At 41.6% G+C, this 20,173-nt stretch overlaps 1 protein-coding gene across 2 annotated transcripts in view; it reads left to right on the forward strand.

Annotated features, from left to right (window-relative positions):
- The window catches only part of NECTIN3 (nectin cell adhesion molecule 3), a 146,069-nt gene extending 132,085 nt beyond the window's left edge, over window positions 1-13,984 (forward strand). The window contains exons 8-10 of one of the 2 annotated variants that reach the window (XM_024994248.2): window positions 2,717-2,779; window positions 3,570-3,751; window positions 13,600-13,984. In XM_024994248.2, coding sequence (XP_024850016.1) covers window positions 2,717-2,779; window positions 3,570-3,749 — 243 coding nt within the window. In that variant the 3' untranslated portion in view covers window positions 3,750-3,751; window positions 13,600-13,984. Of the gene's footprint in view, window positions 1-2,716; window positions 2,780-3,569; window positions 12,634-13,599 lie in introns of those variants that run through there. The other variant, XM_024994242.2, reaches the window with a different exon arrangement.
- The last annotated feature ends 6,189 nt before the right edge of the window (window positions 13,985-20,173 follow it).

The raw sequence follows: 20,173 nt of genomic DNA on the forward strand, positions 1-20,173 counted from the left end.
GCGCATTTATCGGCCACTATAAAATTAAGTTCCTAAGGTATCTGGTCAGAAGCTAGATGCCAATACATGGCAGAGGCAGGCATCCATAGTCTTGGTCCCTAATGCAGGGCCATCCCTAGGACGTGTGGGACTTCTGTCTATATAAAGAATTTGACCAACTGTTGTATTACAAAATTCATGGACTCATGTGAGGTATAATGATTTATTGATAGAGAATTACAATATTAGATAGAGAATAAGAACTTAACATTTGCTGATTGTCCAGTCAGTGAAAGTGAAGACTGCTCGTGGTGTCCAGGCACCATTTCTTCCTGCTCTGTCCTAGGAACTCTCTTTTCTTGTCCAATATTTTCAAGTGTACTTGCTGATTTTAAAGCTCAGGCCGTGAGAAAAGGGTAGCTATGCTGTTCTTGCTCATAAAGCCATGTGTGTATGTGTTAGTCATTTAGTCGTGTCTGACTCTTTGCGACCCCATGGACTGTAGCCCGCCAGGCTTCTCTGTCCATGGAATTCTCCAGGCGAGAATACTGGAGTGGGTTACCATTTCCTTCAGGGGATCTTCCTGACCCAGGGATCAAACACAGGTCTCCTGCATTGTAGGCAGATTATTTACTGTCTGAGCCACCCATAAAGCCATGGCTTATCTAAAATAGCCAGGAAACAAAAGAAAATGCTAATTTTAATTTTAGGTGTTTTTTTTTTTTTTTTTTTTCTGAGTCTATTTTTCTTGGACCAGGATCAACTATGTAATTTGTAGTCTCAGTGCAAAGCAAAATGCAGGGCCCTTTGTTTAAAAAATAAGATTTTCAGTATGGAGACTGGGTTCCTATATGGACGTAAGAGGTTTGGCCTCAATGAAACGTGTCCTCATATTCTCCTGCCAGCCGCCAGATGCTCTGTGGTGTGGAGGGCATGCACTCCTGACCCCAGACTTCCCTGTACCAGCACTCAGGCCCCTGGCCAGGGCAGAGGGCAGCAGCAGTCACGGGACAGGGGAAGAGAGGGGAAACTGGGAGGGTCTGGGGGTGGCAGCCAAGAAATCATAGACAAGCAGAAGGAGGCAGGACACCCTTGGGCTGAAGTTATAGGTCCCTGAAGCATGCTCTGTTGTCCTTTTGGCCATTTACAAACCACAAATTCATAATAAAATCATTAAGCAATCTAAGGTGGCAACCACAGAACATTGAACCCCAAAGTGGGACCCTTCTGAGCACAAGGCCCCATGTGATTGGTCCATGGAACAGGCCTTGCCTTGAATTTTTACCATTGTGTACTGTCGGTATCAACTGATCATGCCAAAAGCACCCCAGAATCATGCAGAATGTGACGGGGGAACAAATTTGTCACAGATATCTTATGCTTTGGATAACGTGGCATATGACAGAGGATATCAAGAATTGATAGTTCATATTTCAGTGAAGTTATTAGTTAGTGATTGACTTATTATTATGAAAGACCCACAGGCTAGGGTGTGGGTTTGGAGGAGGATGGCCAGGAAAGGCTCGCTAGGATTGAAAGATAAAAACATTAGGAACTAAAAAACAGATCATGATGTCTGCTATAATAGAGGTATAAATAAGAATAAGAACAACAGGAAAAGTAGGAGTAAATAAATTAACTTTGATGGGTACTGCAGAAAAGCCTTTTAGGAAAAAAAAAAATTGACTTTAGTCTGGCCAAGATTGGTAGTATTTCAAGTGCCAGAGGCTAAGTGGCAGACATTCCAGACTAAAAAGACAGCCTAAGCAAAGACAGTGAAATGAAGAACATGCTGATAGATGTGCCCACATGCTGGGATTTTCAGGCATTCTTGTATTACAGTTCTTGAACGTCTCTTTTCTAGGCGCAAGCAGGGCTTATAAAAATATAGGTTTAGGAATCAGACAAAGCATCCACCACTTACAAGCTGTGTGACCAGAGACACCTTACTTAACCACTCTGAGCCTCCGTTTTAGTCATCTGTAAAATAAAGACCTGGGTTTTACAGAATTATTATAAAAATTAAATGAGGTAATGTCTGTAAATACTCCAGCCAGCACCCTCAGTCCAGTGAAGGAGAAAGCAAATAGATGTGAAAATTACACATGCTGTGAAAATACAGAAAGGAAAGTGACTCTCTCTGCCTGAGGGTTTTGTGCTCTGCTTCCTGAAAGAGATGATATTTGAACTTGGGGCTGAAAGGTCAGTATGTGTTTATAAGCCAAGGGGAAGCTGAGAAACATTCTCTCAGGCTGAGGTTTAGAAATGATGAATCCCTTTTATGAGCTGTTTGGGGTTGGGAGACAAGGAGTAGCGAGAGGAAGAGAAGCAGACCATATATACATCTATAAATAAAAACAGAATAACCTTTCATTACCACCCCAAACCCCTTTTAGCCGATTCAAAATATCAGCCTCTTCCACTAGGAAGAGGCAAGAGCCCTTCTGTGCTGAGTGCTCCCTTGAGTAAGATGCAAACCAGTTTGCATGAGAGCTTCTGTAGGAGATGTTCTGTGCATTTTCTTCCTCTACAAGAGGGCTGGAGCTGAGAGAGAGACAACACTCAGGAAATGCCGTTGCTTTTCCCATCCTCACGTGAAACAGTTTGCTTCATTGGCAGACATTTAACAAGACACGGTTGGTTCTTTAAAATAGGAGTCTTAGTGGTCTTGGTTGATCTGTTTTATCATGTGCTTTGTGCTTTAAAGTGCATGTCTTTTTCTGTCTTCTCCCTCCAGACTGAACACTTGCCTCTGCAGACTCAGTTCAAAGAAAGAGAGACTGGAAATGTCCAGCACCCTGTGAGTAACATGATCCTCTAACGGGGTCAGCCCAGGTGGAGCCAGTGACCACCATGTTTATTAAAAGATCATTTTATTTCCATGCAACTTCATTTTCTTCCCCTCTGCTATCTGAGCACCTGTAGTGTGATTTTGTAAAGTCCTTGAGCTGGTTTATTCCTCTTAGAAGTAATAAGTTATATGAAACCAATAACCTGACAGAGGATCAGTACCAGCGACAACACAGAGCACCAGGGAAGTTCATTTTATGGTATCAGCTGTGACCCAGAGTCAAGCAAGGAAGAAAGGTCAAGACAAGAGGCTGTTTTTTGAAAGCATTTCTTATTCTCAGCCATGTTGGGCATACAGTCAGATATTACCTATGCATTTCACTGTATCTCTCCCCTGATTCCCCATTTCTGAATCCTGAGGCTTCTTTTGGTTTGGTTTTGGTTATTTCATTTAAATCTCTGTATTATCTCATGCATGGATTCCAAGCTTGAGCCTTGCTGAGAGACTCCTGCAGTTCACAACCTTGTTTTTCTCCAGTTTACCTTAACTGATACCAGTTCCAAATTTCGAAGCCTGAAACTGACCACAGTCCCCATTAGTCACAGTTTTCTGTTTAGGAGATGCCATCACTCTTAGGTATTATAAGCAACAAGTGACTAGAAAATGATAAGCTGTTGACACCTTGCCATTCAATAAATAGCTTGTGTGTAATGAATTCTGTGCTTGCCTGTTTTCACCCAAGAGCTAGAAAAAATGCAAACAGCTGCTCAACTAATGTAAGCAATGTTTGAATTTTTAGAATGGACTGAATAGCAGGAGATTCGACTGTGAAGATGAGAATCCAGTGGGGGAGGACGGGACTCAGCAAATGTACCCCTTATATGATCAGATGCGCTACCAAGACGGGAGCCCTGGCAGACACCATCCATATAGCGACCTGGAGGGAGTCTACATCAATCCCCGGGAACATTATGTGTGAAGGTCCTCTTTCTCCAGTGCTGTTTTAACAAATGTTTATTCTTAGATTGGGGAGAGAGAAACTGAGGCCAATAGTTATGATTTTATTCTCTTTCATATAAAGCAATCCCAGTCTAAGTGTATCGGAAGTTGTGATGAATGACTTGGCTCCAAGAGCGAATTTCTTTCTTTCATTAAGAGTTTCTTAGCCACCAGCTGTGTTTGTGAACTTGACTCTAGCTTTGTGTGTTTCTGTGATGATGGCGTTTAACTACTAACACTTGGCCTACAATGACATGTTCATTTAAAAGTAGAGCATCTGCCTGGGATGACAGCAGTGATTCTCCAGAAAGAAAGGCCCCAGCTGGGAATATTAACCTCACTGGGTCTCAGGCAGACCAGCCTGTTCATTTGTAATTCAAACAGGCAGAAAAAAGAGCTCAGAATCCATCTCACTAATTATGTCGTGGAATTTGGGCTTTCCTGACTTGTTTAGTACAGTTAACAATACCTGCTTACAAACAAGAGGCTAAGAGGCATACTTTATTGTTTATCCCAAAAACATAACAAAAGGCAGTTTAAACCTTCAGGTCTGTTGGTTGCTTTATACTCTTGTGATATTGTACTGTGTGTTCCTTCTTATGATCTCAGGATCACCAAGGTCCTGAGGGATGTATATTTCTTGCTATCATCAACCTAGTCTTGATGAACTGTGTGCTTACCAAGGTTCTTCTCTTACTCGGTCATTGTTCCCACAGTTCTGTTCTTTGCAGTCCAGATTAGCCCATTTCCCACCTGTTAAAATCTAAAAGCCCTTTCTAAATGGTGGACAGCCTTGAGCCTTTTCCCTCTTTTCTGTGGTATTATATATGACAGGCTCAGCTTTCACTGCTGAAATTTCTTTCAAACTAATCCTGTCCACACAGGCTTCAGCTACCCTCTGCATTCTTCAGACTTCTTATTGTCCATGTTTTATCTACCTCAGGGGGAAAAAAAAAAAAAGCCTGATGGAAAAAGCACCATGAAATAATCCTTGCTTTTAAAAGCCAGGTCAAAAATTTGAAAACCTAAAAAAAAAAAAAACAAAAAAACAAAAAAGCCGCATTAATATGGCCTGTGTGCTAAACCCACATGTGGTCCTTGATCCTTCCTCCCCATCTTTACCTGGTCAATAATAAGTGTAAAGAGATGCTAATAGCAGATATTACAGTGACTGGCTTACTAGTGTTTTCTACAACATCTTGGTGCCTGCCAGTGTCTGTCTGGAATTTTCTCACTTCCCTTTGCCAACTTTTCCTCACTGAGCTTTGAAGGTAGCAATTATAATGGGGTGAGCAGAGTGGGGAGCATAGGTACACGTGCAAGTGTCAGTGTCCCGTCCTCACATCTTAGACAAGCATTGCTTTACTATGTGTTCTGGAAGCTTATGGGTCTGTCACAGATATGAAAACACTGCAGACTTGTCATATATTAGGAAAGAGTGACATAAGCACTGAAATAAAATAGTACACATTTCCAACCTAAACTTCAAGGGATAGGAGAATATCAACATAGATTTCTACTGGGATACCAAAGATAAGTTATGATTCACATTCCTCTGACTCTATTTCTTGCTTGTGTATTTATTTCCTTTTTTCAGTTGCCTTGCTTTATCAGAAAAATTATCCAAGTTGTTCTACAGTAGTAATACAATGCCACCCTCCTTTACATGGATGACCGGCAGTTCTGTAAAAGATTATAGTTGTCATTGCTATTTACTTGCTAAGTCATGTCGACTCTTTGTGACCTCATGGACTAGCCCGCCAGACTACTCTGTCCTTGGGATTTCCCAGGCAAAAATACTGGAGTGGGTTGCCATTTCCTTCTCCAGGGGATCTTCCTGACCCAGAGATGGAACCTGCATCTCTTGCACTGGCAGGCAGATTCTTTACCACTGAGCCACCTGGGAAGCCCCAAAAGATGATAGTTAAATGAAATCAAAGGGTAAATACCAGGGACCATCATTGCTGTATCACTGCACTACCTCAAAATAAGTTCACTGCCCTTGCTAGCAAGCTGGCCCAGAAAGAAGGTACCTAACTTTATTACTTGAAATCCCATCAGTGAGTTAATGTAACTGAAGGTATAGGGATCCTTGCAATGTCTTCCAGTAGAAAGTTGACTCTAGACAGAGCTCTCCTTGATAAGGAAGTGGTTTATACATACTGGATGTTACAGTGGAAGATACTGAGGTGCAGTCACTCCTTTAGTGAGCTTTAAAAATGGGGGATGGTTTCTTGGGTCCTGGTGGGGAGCAAATTGTTGGATTAGTGTTACAAAAGAAGACCTTGGACCTCAAGGGGAATTGAGATGTCTTCATTGGCACTAGGGAAAGAGATTGGAAGCACTGAGCTTCAGAACCCTTTGACCTGTATTTCTGCCTCCCTACCAACAAGTAGCCACTATTGCAAGTTTTTACATTCTTGGTGTAGTTATAGAAAAGAAATCTCAGGGTGTAGACACCTCTTGCAACAGCCAGCTAGTTCAATATCCTCTTTGCTTCTCTGTCAGCTATGATATTTCTTTAACAAACTGGTAGATTTTATAGCTGTTGGCCCCTTACATGGGTCACAGAAGCTGTATAATTGCTTATCCCGGTGCCTTCCATCTGTTCTCTCTAAATACTGAGGGGAATAGAATGGAGCTTTAAAAGGGTTTGATCAACAAGCTCCCTCAAGCAAAAAATGCCATCCAAAATTAGCTTGTTGATCTCTAAATTTGGAGTCTAGACCACTTGAGGATGGACAGTTAAATTTGGAAGTCAGACTCTTCAAGGTCCGTGAGTGAGGCTTAAGGATGTAAGCCACAGCTGATACTAGATACTCTTCTCATAACTGGTTTATTAAAACACACTGAACCAGAAATAAATCCCAGAGTGCTTATCCACTTATGCTTGCAGCTTTGCATTTCAAGGGGGAGTGTGCATGCTCCATCTTAAACACACAGCCTTGATTTTGTAGATAGCCTAACCTCCAGGAGCATGCATCATCACTGCAATAGCAGGTCACCAGATTCTTTGCACACCACACTGAACTAGTGTCAGCATGACTTAGGATTGCTCTGACATAATGGGATAAGAATTTAGATTAATTCTTAAAAGGCAGTGGTTTGTTTTCTCTTCTATGAGGGTTCCTCTATCCTTGGCTTTCTTATATGTTCTATTCAATTTTAGAACATGTAAGAAGGCCAAGGATAGAGGAGCTTGGTGGGCTACAGTCCATGGAGTCACGAAGAGTCAGACATGACTGAGCAACTGAGAACACACACGTAAGAAATAGTGTCAGAATCTGCTAGTTAACTTTGAAGACTCTTACCTGTCCTTGGCTTCCCTGCAACATGCACATGTGTGTGTGGGGGGCGGGGTGGTCAGTTGAAATGAACGTAGAAATGTCAGGGCCTCTACCTGTGGTTTAGTTCTGTGCTTCTCTTGTTCCTGCGCTGAACTGGCAACACCCTTCATCCTTGGGCAATTTGCAGAAACTGTTGTTTGTAAGCCTGTTCAACTGTGGACTATGCCTGGATTCATCTTATGGCCCTTGAAAGGTATTTGTGTTCCTTCCATTAAAATTGTTGTAAGCTGGACTTTATCAGTTTGGTCACTTGCAATTATTAGATGATTTGGTGGGTTTCTGACTGATAGCTCAGTCGGTAAAGAATCCGCCTGCAATGCGGGAGACCTGGGTTTGATCCCTGGGTTGAGAAGGTGCCCTGAAGGAGGGAAAGGCTACCCACTCCAGTATTCTGGCCTGGAGAATTCCATGGACTGTATAGTCCATGGGGTCGCAAAGACTCAGACACAACTGAGTGACTTTCACTTTCACTTTTGGTGGCTTCCAGTAGATGAGGGCTGTAGGTCTCCTCCCCGCAACCTTACTAGGTGGTATATTACACGGAAATCAGGTTTTAAGCCAGAGTCTGCATTATTCATGTACATAAACAAGCAGGCACCAGAACAGACATCCTATAATAGTCAACCTGTCATGTAAGCTTGAAAAAGTTCCCACTCCATTCTTTTAGAGAGACTATCAATATTTTGTGTAAAAGGGCAATTAGAAGTGAATCCAGTAATACTACAGCTGCTTCAATGTCAGGCAGCCTGATTCTGTTCAACTTCTAGACACAGAGCAGGTTAGTACTCTAGGAATCCTAGAGCTGGTGGGCTTGCTAGCACTGTATGCCCTGTTTGTGAAAGGATGGAGTGCCCTGTAGTATTTTTGCCAATCCACATACCTTTAACACCATTAATCTGACCACTGAAAATAATCACCTATTAACAAAGTCTCTGGTGCTGAACTCTTGTGGTAGTAGCCTCTGAAATAAGCTTTTCGAATGCTAACTAACAACCTTTGGAGGCTATATTCCCAACTAGGAAATTTCAGATGTTAACTAAACGCTTCTAGGGTGTACGGTAAGACCATTTAACAATCGCCAAAATAATTTAAATTACATTCAACATAACAGAATTTCTTAAGGATTCGTTGTTACCACACTTTCACACTGGGATGCACTATATTCACCGCTCTAAAGTCAACCACCTGCGGGCATTTCTCCTTAGTGGCAGCCTTTTCCTGCTTAGGATGGGGGTGTGTGTATGTGTGTATGTGTATGCATGTATGCATCAGAGAAAGAGGGGAGAGAAGCCCACTTAAATTCACAGTTGAAAAAAATTTTGGAGTTCACACATGCAAGAAAATCCTCACATCTATAAACATCTATTTCCAGCCCATTTTATTACCTTGCTTTAGCGTTTTTTTATAATACTTTAGCATTATTTCTGCAAAAAGGTTAGAAGTAGGTTCAGATGCCTTTTTGCCTTAATTGCCAAAATATATAAAGTAGTTTATTTCTAATGTATTTCCATTTAATAGGAAAAGTATTGTCTAGTCATGTTTGTTTGATTGTGGAAATTTGGAACTACAAGTAGACTAGAATAAAGAGAATGTCAGCAATTCAGATGACACTAAACATCTTTTTATCAAACATTATCAATTGAGACTATGATGTAGACATTCCTTCTATATTTCAAGGATAAGGGAAACCACCATTGACAAAGAAAAGGATTCTCCATTCCAGAGACTGGGAATAAATTCCTTTCATTGGTCCATTCCCCCAGAATATCCCAGCCAGTGTTTGGGGGATAAGGCCATGATGTATATCAAATTACATACCTACATACCGCCCTCACCAAAAGTTCGGTTCAGTCACTCAGTCACGTCCAACTCTTTGCAACCCCATGGACTGCAGCACGCAAAGCTTCCCTGTTCATAACCAACTCACAGCTTACTCAAACTCATGTCCATCGAGTCAGTAATGCCATCCAACCGTCTCATCCTCTGTCGTCTCCTCCCGCCTTCAGTCTTTCCCAGCATCACGGTCTTTCCCAATGAGTCAGTTCTTCACGTCAGGTGGCCAAAGTATTGGAGTTTCAGCTTCAGCATCAGTCCTTCCAATGAATAGTCAGGACTGATTTCCTTTAGGATGGACAGGTTGGATCTTGCAGTCCAAGGGACTCCCAAGAGTCCTCTCCAATGCCACAGTTCAAAAGCATCAATTCTTCGGTGCTCAGCTTTCTTTATAGTCCAACTCTCACATCCATACATGACTACTGGAAAAACCATAGCCTTGACTAGATGGACCTTTGTTGGCAAAGTAATGTCTCTGCTTTTTAATATGCTATCTAGGTTGGTCATAACTTTTCTTCCAAGGAGCAAGTGTCTTTTAACTTCATGGCTGCAGTCACCGTATGCAGTGATTTTGGAGCCTGAAAAAATAGTCTGTCACTGTTTCCATTGTTTCCCCATCTATTCGCCATGAAGTGGTGAGACTGGATGTCATGATCTTACTTTTCTGAATGTTTAGTTTTAAGCCAATTTTTTAATTCTCCTCTTTCACTTTCATCAAGAGGCTTTCTGTTCTTCTTCTCTTTCTGCATATCTGAGGTTATTGGTATTTCTCCTGGCAGTCTTGATTCCAGCTTGTGCTTCATCCATCCCAGCATTTTGCATGATGTATTTTGCATGTAAGTTCAATAAGCAGGGTGACAATATACAGCCTTGACATACTGCTTTCCCAATTTGGAACCAGTCTGTTGTTCCATGTCCAGTTCTAACTGTCGCTTCTTGACCCTGCATACAGATTTCTTAGGAGGCAGGTCAGGTGGTCTGGTATTCCCATCTCTTTAAGAATTTTCCACAGTTTGTTGTGATCAAAAAGTTCTAGTTATATGCAATATCTGTCACCTCTAGCTGTGAGGTGTAAGGATAAATGCCTGCATTTCAGATGTTGTGAATATTTATGGAAAACAGCAGCACCTCCATGAATTATAGGTCGGCCGGGCCCTGTCCTCTAAGGACTCCCATTCTAGAGCTGTGTTGTTTACAGTTTCCACTTGCATACAGTTTATACAGGAAGCATATCATTTACTGAGTGCACGCGCACACACGAACACACATACACGTACGCGCACACAGGTCATTTAGACCCAAGGAGATAGATTGCTGCTGCTGCTGCTGCTGCTGCTAAGTCACTTCAGTCGTGTCTGACTCTGTGCGACCCTGTAGACGGCAGCCCACCAGGCTCCCCCATCCCTGGGATTCTCCAGGCAAGAACACTGGAGTGGGTTGCCATTTCCTTCTCCAATGCATGAAAGTGAAAGTGAAGTCACTCAGTCATGTCCAACTCTTCGCAACCCCATGGACTGCAGCCTACCAGGCTCCTCCACCTATGGAATTTTCCAGGCAACAGTACTGGAGTGAGTTGCCATTGCCTTCTCCAAGGAGATAGACCTAATGGACTTGAAATTATTACTAGATTATGACTGTGATCCCAAACAATCTTCAACAAACAAAAACCTGCTTTCTGAGATGTTTCAATGTTTTACTCCATCTAGAGGTAGGAGACTAAATAGTTCCCTTCTTGAGGTTTTTCCCAGCATTACTATTTAAAGATTTTATGATCAGATTCCCTGTGGCCCAGCAGGACCCCTGATATTATGGCCTGAACCGGTTGTATTTATTATTGTGGTACAGGATTGAACTGTAAAGTTGATTGGAGGAGACTGCAGGGGAAAACCCCTTGGGAATCCAGAACATCAGATTTGCCACACTGGCTTAGAACTGTGGCCTATCCTGCTACATATATGTCTGACAGCCATGAATAAATGTCTTATGTGTCTCCTCCAGAGGTTAGGAATGTATTTCAAGCATTCGTAATGTCCCTTAATAACTCACAGTGGGTTTATAAAGACGAGAGTTCCATTGATTCCCAAATGCATGGACACCGTTGTTTTAGCTTTCATTATTCTTGCCAATAATGACCAGCTTTTCTGTTTCTTTTTTTTTTTTTTCCTTTAATCCACCCTAACTCATTGATCAGGCTAAATTAAATTCCTCTCAGAAGTCATGTTGCTGGCTCCATGTCCATCATATTTTAGCTACAGGCAGCATTATTTTGTCCTAAATGCCTTAGTTTGCACTTATCCACACTGTGGCTTATTAATGCCTCTGTTTTTTCATGTGGTCTTATGAGAACTTATTGCTATATTCCGTTCAACTGAGCATTTCAATACCCGGAAGAACATTTGTCATCTTAGGTTTCACTATGTACTTGAAATTCCAAGTTCTTTGTAGAAAAATGTTAAGTAGGTGGTGGTGTTACTGGATCCCTGGATTATTCCACTTGTCCATCCAGAAAAGTTCCTGTTTATCCTTTACCTTCTGTTTCTATTTTTAAACCAAAGCTTTAAGACATTACATCTGCTCCAGCCTATTCATTCTCCATGTGAGAATTCATTCTTAGCCTCTTAACTTCATTACTTCTCACTTTCATCCCTAGTAAAAAATTAGTAGTCTCCACCTTACAGGAGTTTTATGGAGCGCGGGGAGAATAAGATGCTTAAGGGTTGTCTTCAAGAAAGCTCCTACTTTTAAAGTGATTTTGTAAAAGCCCCTTGGTTTAGAAATGAGAAACTCTATAGCTATTATTTTTTCCTATCCTTGTTTTGCTATTTATATGTCTGAAAAGTGATCTCTGTCTGAATAGAGTCTGTACTCCGGTTTTAACTTTCTTCTCATTAACCCGTTTCACACTGAAATTGTCCTCTCTACCTTGTCCACCCTGTGAACTTTTTACCTACAGAGCCAGAACTAGTTCTCCCACAATAAATCCCACATCACTTACTTCCATCATTGAACAAATTAATGTCGTCCAGAAAGAGAATCTGGCTGTGGACATAAATCAGAAAGTAAATGTGGTCTCACTCTGGCCCTGGTGAGATCTCACTATGGTGCCTTTGTTTTCCCTTTATAAACTGGGGTTAATTCTGCTGTTTCACAGCACCTGGGTAGTGTGAATCTTGACCAAAAAAAAAAAAAGATGAAAAGCTTTTTTTCAAATGTCTTATACTATATATATATATAAATGCATAGTGAATAATCTGGAGAGTCCTCAAGTAGAAATGTGTTTTTGTGTAGCTCAATTCAGAGAAGTTTTCAAAAGAAATGTTTTACTAACCTGTTCTTTTTTTTAAGTGAAAATTAGTTTCTAATCATTTGAACTGTCTCAATTTTTCAGTATGGGAAGAGATTAATAGTATACAGAAAATACCCAAGTTATATTTTAACTGTTAAAACTGAAGGGGTTGCATAATAATATAGTGAGGTAAGGAGGAGGATTCTAGCTCAAATGTATCAAGATATAGAAATACAGAGATTAGCTTTGGTTTTGAAATTGTATTATAAATAGTAGATGTTAATGTGGTTGTTTATAGATACTCTTTATTTTTAAGTTACCAGAAATTGTCTTTTATTTTTGCAGTTTTGAACTATGTGGTTCTTGATATGTTTTGAATAAAGTTTTTATCAACTAAACTTTTTCATTTTCATTATTGATAAATAAAGTATGATTAAAATATACATAAAGATTAGTAACCTAATTACATGACTATAAAATTCAAGATTTAAAGAACGTCTTTCATAGAAGTAGTAAATTTCTATACTGAAGTCCTTTTTTAAAAATGATTTTAACAATAGTAACAGGAGTACTTTTATACTTCAAGCAATATTGTAAATATTTTTTAAAACGTGACAAGTTACATATTATTGTAATTGCTTGTGGAAATTACTTAATACTTTTTAAATGAAACTGAATTTATTCCATTTAAAAACTGTTTTCATTCCTGATTAGTCTTTAGGTGTTAAAATGTCCCTTCTTTACTGAAATGGTATTAGTGCTAGATGATAAATTTTAATATGTTCTTACATTTTTTAACTTGGAATTCCTGAATTTTTTTAGGGATGGATGCTTTACTGATCTGTTAGCTCTCAAAATAGGAACCACTTTAAAAGAAACATTTTATGGAGATACCATAATTTTCATCCTCTTAAATTCTAAAAGTCAATGCTGTTTAGTTATTCAGAGAATTTTGTAATCATCACCAAAGCCAATTTTAGACTATTTTCATTGCCCCAGAAAGAAGCCCACTCCTATTTGCTCCTTGCCTCAGTCCCCCTTCCCCTTCCCAGCCCCTGGCAACAGCAGTCTACTTTCTATCTCTGTGAATTGGCCTATTGTGGACATTACATGTAAATAGAATCACATAATATGTAGGCTTCTTTCACTTGGCATAATGTGTTCAAGGTTCAACCATGCTTACAGCATTTATTCATTTCTTTTTATTGCTGAATAATATTCCATTGTATAGATATTCCACATTTATCCAATCATCAGTTGAGGAATATTTGGGTTGTTCCTACTTTCTGGAAAGAATTATGTATTATTCATGTACAAGCCTTTGTGTGAACATATGTATTTATTTTTCTTCCATATATACCTAGGAGTGGAATTGCTAGATCATGTGGGAACTCAGACTGAACCTTTTGAGGAGCTGCCAGACTGTTTGCCAAAGCTGCGGCACCATTTTACATTCCTACCAACGGTGTTTGAGGGTTTCAGTTTCTCCCCATTCTTACCAATGCTTGTTGTTATCTGCTCTTTTTAACTATAACCATCCTAGTAGGTATGAAGTGCTGTCTCACTGTTTTATAATTTCCCTGACTGCTGATGATGTGTTTTTTTTGTCTTGTTTTGTTTTCTACCATCCTTTAAAAATGTAAAGTCATTCTTAGCTCATGGGTCATATTGCAGGCTGGTTTTGACCCATAGTTAGCTAACCTCTGACCTAGAGGATAAAGAAAGATCATTAAACCAATATTATAAATACACTGTGTATGTTCATCAATGTAGAGGAAAGCGTGAGCCATTGTGCCAAAGAAAATAAAATACTTAGGTATAAATTAAACAAAATCTATATAGGGTCTCAGTGATGAAAATTATAAAATGCTGATGAAAGACATCAAAGAAAACCTAAATAAATAGAGAAACTTACCATGCTCATTTATTGGAAACTTCAGTTGGGAAGGGACATACACAGTTGGCACCTGCAAGGTGGTGCCTCCTGGCTAGTACAGTGTTGACATAGACCATCTCTTACTGCACGTATGACATAGAGTCATCAGAAACTAGAGCTACCATCTTCCTGACTGTCATTGGTCTTCACCTCCACACCTGTCTGTCCTGCCATTATATTGTTAGACTCCCAAATAGCCTATGGCTCTTTCTCAGCCTTCATTCTCTGAAATCATGGCCATATTGCCACAAGACAGATAACTACATACCCTCACACTTCCCAGAAGGTCAAAGCAGTGTTGGAATGAAGTCAGAACAAAGGTGAACATGTTATATCTTAGTTGGGTATTGAATGGGTAGGAAATAGCCAGTAAACAAAAGAGCAGACATACTCTACACAAATAGTCAGTTTGGAGAAGAATTCAAATTAGGAGTCAAAAAAATTGGGTATGATGATTGTTCATGTTTAGATAACAGAATCATGAACTCTTGCAACCAGATATTTTTGCCTCTGAATTTCTTCTCCCCAGAGGTTCTGGGAAAAGCCTTGAGATTTATGCTTTCACCAAGAAGTAAAACGTGGGGGAAAAAAAAAATCCCTTCTACAACCTGAAATTGCTGCAAAAAAGCTCTAGAGAAATTAGATGGAAAATCATCCAGAAAATAATTAATTCATATCTCAAACTTTAGCCCTTGAAATTCTAGTCTAATTGTGTGTCTGTGTATGTGTGTGCATGCACATGCTCAGTCATGTTTGACTTTTTGAGGCCCTATGGACTGGCCGGCTAGGCTCCTCTGCCTGTGGAATTTTCCAGGCAAGAATACTGGAGTGGTGTGCCATTTTCTCCTCCAGAGGATCTTCCCATCTCAGGGATCTACCTCGCATCTCTTGCATTTGCATTCAGATTCTTTACCACCAGCGCCACCTGAGTTTCCAAGTTGTCTTTAGTTCATGAATCATGATTAAGAACATCCCAGCCTTTTTGTCCACAATCTGCCTCTCTGCTTCTAAACACTTCTCCTCCTACTTACTGATGGTAAAGCCCAGAGGTGCAGTGTGGGATTGTTGCCTTTGACCTGCATTTCTCAGCTCAAAGCAAACCAAAAACTGCTTTGCTGGGCAGAAGAATGTTACCTTGCTCAGTGCAGCAGATGGGCAGAACTGTTCAATTGCTCAGAGCTCACAGTTGCTAATTCCCTAAAATTTGGATTTTCTAAGTAGAAATGTGCAGGGCATAGAGACTTAAGCTGCAACTTCTCTGTAAACTCTCCCATTGTTGTATTGGCTAAAGAAGAAACAAAGCCTTTTCTAAAACGTATAGCACATGCCGACTTTCTGGGTTTTCAGGCATAGCCCTGCTTTCAAAGTTGGTCTTGATTTACCTGTGTTCCGTTAACTCAGAGGTTCTCAAACTTCAGCTTGCATTAGAATCACCCAGAGAGTTAGTTAAAACTCAGATTCCTGGGTCCCGCCTGCAGTTTCTGACTCAGTCGGTCAGGGAAGAGACCTGAGGAACTGCATTTCTAAGAGGTTCCCAGGACAAGCTGCCACTGGTGGTCCTGTAAGACCATAACACTCTGCAGGCCCCCTTGGCTGCTGCTCTTACCTGGCTGTTCATTAGGGTAACTTCATCCACCTGGCTTGCTAGGCATTCGCACACTTGGCCTTTATCATGTGGGATTCTCACACAATGATGAGGGTGAAAGAGGAGAGTGAAAGAGGTGCTTGAAACTCAACATTCAAAAAACTGAGATCATGACATCCGGTTCCATCACTTTATGGAAAATAGAAGGGGAAAAGTGGAAGTAGTGACAGCTTTCATTTTCTTGGGCTCCCAAATCACTGTGGATGGTGACTGTAGTGAAATTAAAAGATGCTTGCTCCTTGGAAAGTTCTAACAAACCAAACAGCATATTAAAAAGCAGAGACATCACTTTCCCGACAAAGGTCTTATAGTCAAAGCTTTGGTTTTTCCAGTAGTCATGTACACGTGTGAGGGTTGGGCCATAAAGAAGGCCGAGTGCCGAAGAACAGATGCCTTCAGACTGTGATGCTGGAGGAGAGTCTTGAGAGTCCCTTAGACAGCAAGAAAATCAACCCTGAATATTCATTGGAAAGACTGATGCCAAAGCTCCAATACTTTGGCCATCTGATGCAGAAATCCAAATCATTAGAAAAGACCCTTATGCTGGGAAAGATTGAAGAGGAAAAGGGGGCAGCAGAGGATGAGATGGTGAGATAACATCAGCAACTCAATGGACATGAATTTGAGCGAACTTTGGAACACAGTAGAGGACAAAGGAGCCTGACATGCTGCAATCCATGTGGTCACAGAGCTGGATATGACTTAGTGACTGAACAACAACAACAAGAGAATGTGGGATTCTCTCGTGGGGAAGGGTACTCTCCTACTCCATTTGTGGTACTTTCATCATTGCTGAGCATTGGTGATACCGAAGCTCCTCGTTACGATAGTCCTGGCAAATAATGAGGCCATGCCTCATTAGCATCACCTTGATACATGGTATTGCCTTTTTAGTTAGTTTTCAGGCCTCACATAATATAGAATTATGTCGTGATTGATATGTCCATACCCCTAAGCCCTTTAATTCTTTGCTCCTCTATATTCCAGGACATTCTGGCATTCCAACTTCACTTAGTAGATGGACCATTGCTTTTTCATGCTTCTAGGTACCATGCTAGACATCATCTCCTAGGGTTCTTGACAGGTTGTAAATCCTGTATCTTTGAAGTATGCTCCCAAATCAATAAACTCTCCCTCATCTGATCTTATGCTCCAGCCCTGCTCAGTCACACAGCCTCAGAACCCAGTCCAACTGGTACTGCCTTGCATCTGCCAGTGAATGTTGGCTAGGCCTTGCAGCTTCTTTGGAGTGAAGTCCCTTTATTCCTTATCAGGCCCAGCATTTCCCAGGGTGATTATGCTGTGACTTAATCCTACTTAGAAGCCTAGTAGCCAGGAGGAGAGGTGTGGGTAGATCTTGAGTAGAGCATATGCTATCTTGAAGGTGGAGGTGACGTCTATATTGATTCCAAGCAAGAGGGAAGTGCTAGCAGAGAATTCAGGGGAGTTGCAAAGAGTCAGACGTGACTAAGCCACTAAGCACAGCAGCACAGAGGACAAAGATTAGTCCCAATTTGCCCAGGACTATCGAACTTTTAGCACAGAAAGTCCCACCGCCCAGGAAACCACTCAGTCACTGAAAATCAGGACAGTTGGTCATCCCAGGATTCTGGAGATTCAACATTTTCAGGGGAATCTTCCAAGATATTCCCATCCCAAGTGTCAGCGTCTCCTTTCCCCCAACTAGTAACAGGTCTGCTTGGTGAGGTGTTTAACCGTTTCTGGAGATCAGCACTAGGTCTACTCCTGAGTTTGGCCTCAGCTGCAAGATATGCAAGCCTATTAACTTAAGGGAGATCCTCTGATTTTTATATTTGACTTTTCTATGGCCTAATAATTGCCTGCAGCTTTTCATTATGCTTTGTGTATCAGTGAAAGTATTAGCTTCTCAGTCATGTACAACTCTTCCCAACCCCATGGACTGTAGCCCACCAGGTTCCTCTGTCCGTGGAGTTCTCCAGGCCAGAATGCTAGAGTGGGTTGCCACTCACTTTTCCAGGGGGTCTTCCCAACCCAGAGATCAAACCCAGGTCTCCTACATTGTAGACAGATTCTTTACCACCTGAACCACCAGGGATGCGCTGGTGTATATCAGTGGCACTTAGCAAAATTCACACAATCCCATTGTCCTTATAATTCCTACATGTTCCTTAGGACTGTCCCCTTGGGCCAGAGGGTGCCCGTGTTCCCTCTATCACCAGCTGGGTTCTCATTGCCTGGCATGTGACTAGGGATTTGGCCCCCAAATCCTGTGTTATTGATATACTTTGAGGACCACCCCTGGATGCACTGTTGTAGGTTGGCTTCTCTGGAAGCAGATGATGAGACAGGATTTGAGTGTACGGGCGTTTTTTTTTTTTTTTTCTTTGTTTTTTTTTTTTGAGACAAACACCTGTGGAAGGTAAGGGGCTGAAGCAAAATAGGGCAGAAAGACATTAGAACTGTGAGGAAGGTCTGTGAAGCATCGATCCATCCACAGGGAGGTTTGTAGCACGCATGTCCCACGTTGAGCTGAAATGGCTCCTGTCCATGCCCTGCCCCCCTCATTGGATGTAGGCTGCCCAGAAATGGCATGTTCTTGGGTGCAGAGGCCCTTTGCAACAGGATCAAGCCGGGAGCTGAAAGCTGGGGCAAGTCCTTTTCTGAAAGGAGATGTGGGCAGTGCCTTTCCACTGACTACACCAAGAGAGAAACTGAAGTAAGCTGATTACTTTCATTAGATTGGTTACTGTTAATTTATTCTTGGACTAGGGAGTCTTTGTAAGTTGCAAGATAATGTTTAATTATCATACTTTCTCTATATATTCTGCCCCTATCTCCTTCCCCTTTCAAGGGAGTACTTTCTTCATCTCAGGGGAGGTTTTATTCTTTTCTGTGTTTTTTCCCAGAAGCCTAAACCCATTGTTCTGAGAACAGAGTTTGAAGAGAAAGGCAATTTCTCTCAAACTAAAAAAAGATGCTCTAGGATGGTTGGTGTCAAGAGATACAGAGTTTCGGGTGTTTCTGTGTATTTAGAAGAGCCTCAGAGAAGGCAATGGCAACCCATTCCAGTACTCTTGCCTGGCAAATCCCATGGATGGAGGAGCCTGGTAGGCTGCAGTCCATGGGGTTGTTAAGAGTCAGACACGACTGAGCGACTTCACTTTCACTTTTCACTTTCATACATTGGAGAAGGAAATGGCAACCCACTCCAGTGTTCTTGCCTGGAGAATCTCAGGGACGGGGGAGCCTGGTAGGCTGCCGTCTATGGCGTTGCACAGAGTCGGACATGACTGAAGCGACTTAGCAGCAGCAGCAGCTGCAGCAGCAGAGGGAACAATTCCCCAGTAAATATGGGCGGTGAGACTCTTCATTGTCCTAGTCTCAGCTGAGAAGAGCAGTAGGGTGGTGAACCTGAAGAGACACCACCCCTCCTCACCACTGTGTCAGACCCCAGGACTTTGAAATAATCTTGAAACAAATAAGAAAAGAATGTTACAAAAATAGCTTTGAATTTCCAGTCTCACCTGTTGGAGTAGAAACATGGTTTTAGAAAAGCTGACTAGAAGAAAAGAAAGAGGTGTGATATTGATTGTAGTTTTGTGTATAAAGACTGATTCTTACCTGCTTCACTCATGTGAAAGACCATCATGTCAGTCTCTCCGTTCCCCAACACTGTTAACTGCTAATGTCCTTTCAGCCTCCCAGTTCCTTCCGCACACACTTTCTATGTCCTTAACCATCTGGACCACATATTACCAGATGGATGCAGAGATGTTGAGCACTTTTGCAAAGCCTTGCTCCAGCTCCTCTTGTCCATCTCTGAACAGGAGCAGGCCCATCCTGTCCTCCACCCCAACTCCACTGGTTTGTTCATTTTTTAAGATCATTTGAGTATAGTTGGTGTGCAGTGTTATGTTAGTTTCTTCTGTACACCAATGTGCATCAGCAATATGTATGCATATATGTCCCCCCTCTTGAGCCTTCTCCCACCCCACCATCCCATCCTTCTGGGTCATCACAGAGCACTGAGCTGAGCTCCCCGTGTTATACAGCAGCTTCCCACTAGCTATCTGTTTTACACATTCTTGTTCCGTCGCTCAGTTATGTCTGACTCTGCGACCCCATGGACTGCAGCACACCATGTTACCCTGTCCTTCACTATCTCCCAGAGTTCGCTCAAACTCATGTCCATTGAATCGGTGTTGTCATCCAACCATCTCATCCTGTGCCGTCCCCTTCTCCTGCCTTCGGTCTTTCCCAGCATCAGGGTCTTTTCCAATGAGCCAGCTCTGGGCACATAGCAGTGTATGTCTGTCAATGCTCTTCTCCCAGTTCATTCCAACCTCGTCCCCTCCACCACAGTAACACGTCTGTT

Source organism: Bos taurus, chromosome 1, assembly GCF_002263795.3.
Source record: "Bos taurus isolate L1 Dominette 01449 registration number 42190680 breed Hereford chromosome 1, ARS-UCD2.0, whole genome shotgun sequence".
Classification (NCBI taxonomy): domain Eukaryota; kingdom Metazoa; phylum Chordata; class Mammalia; order Artiodactyla; family Bovidae; genus Bos; species Bos taurus.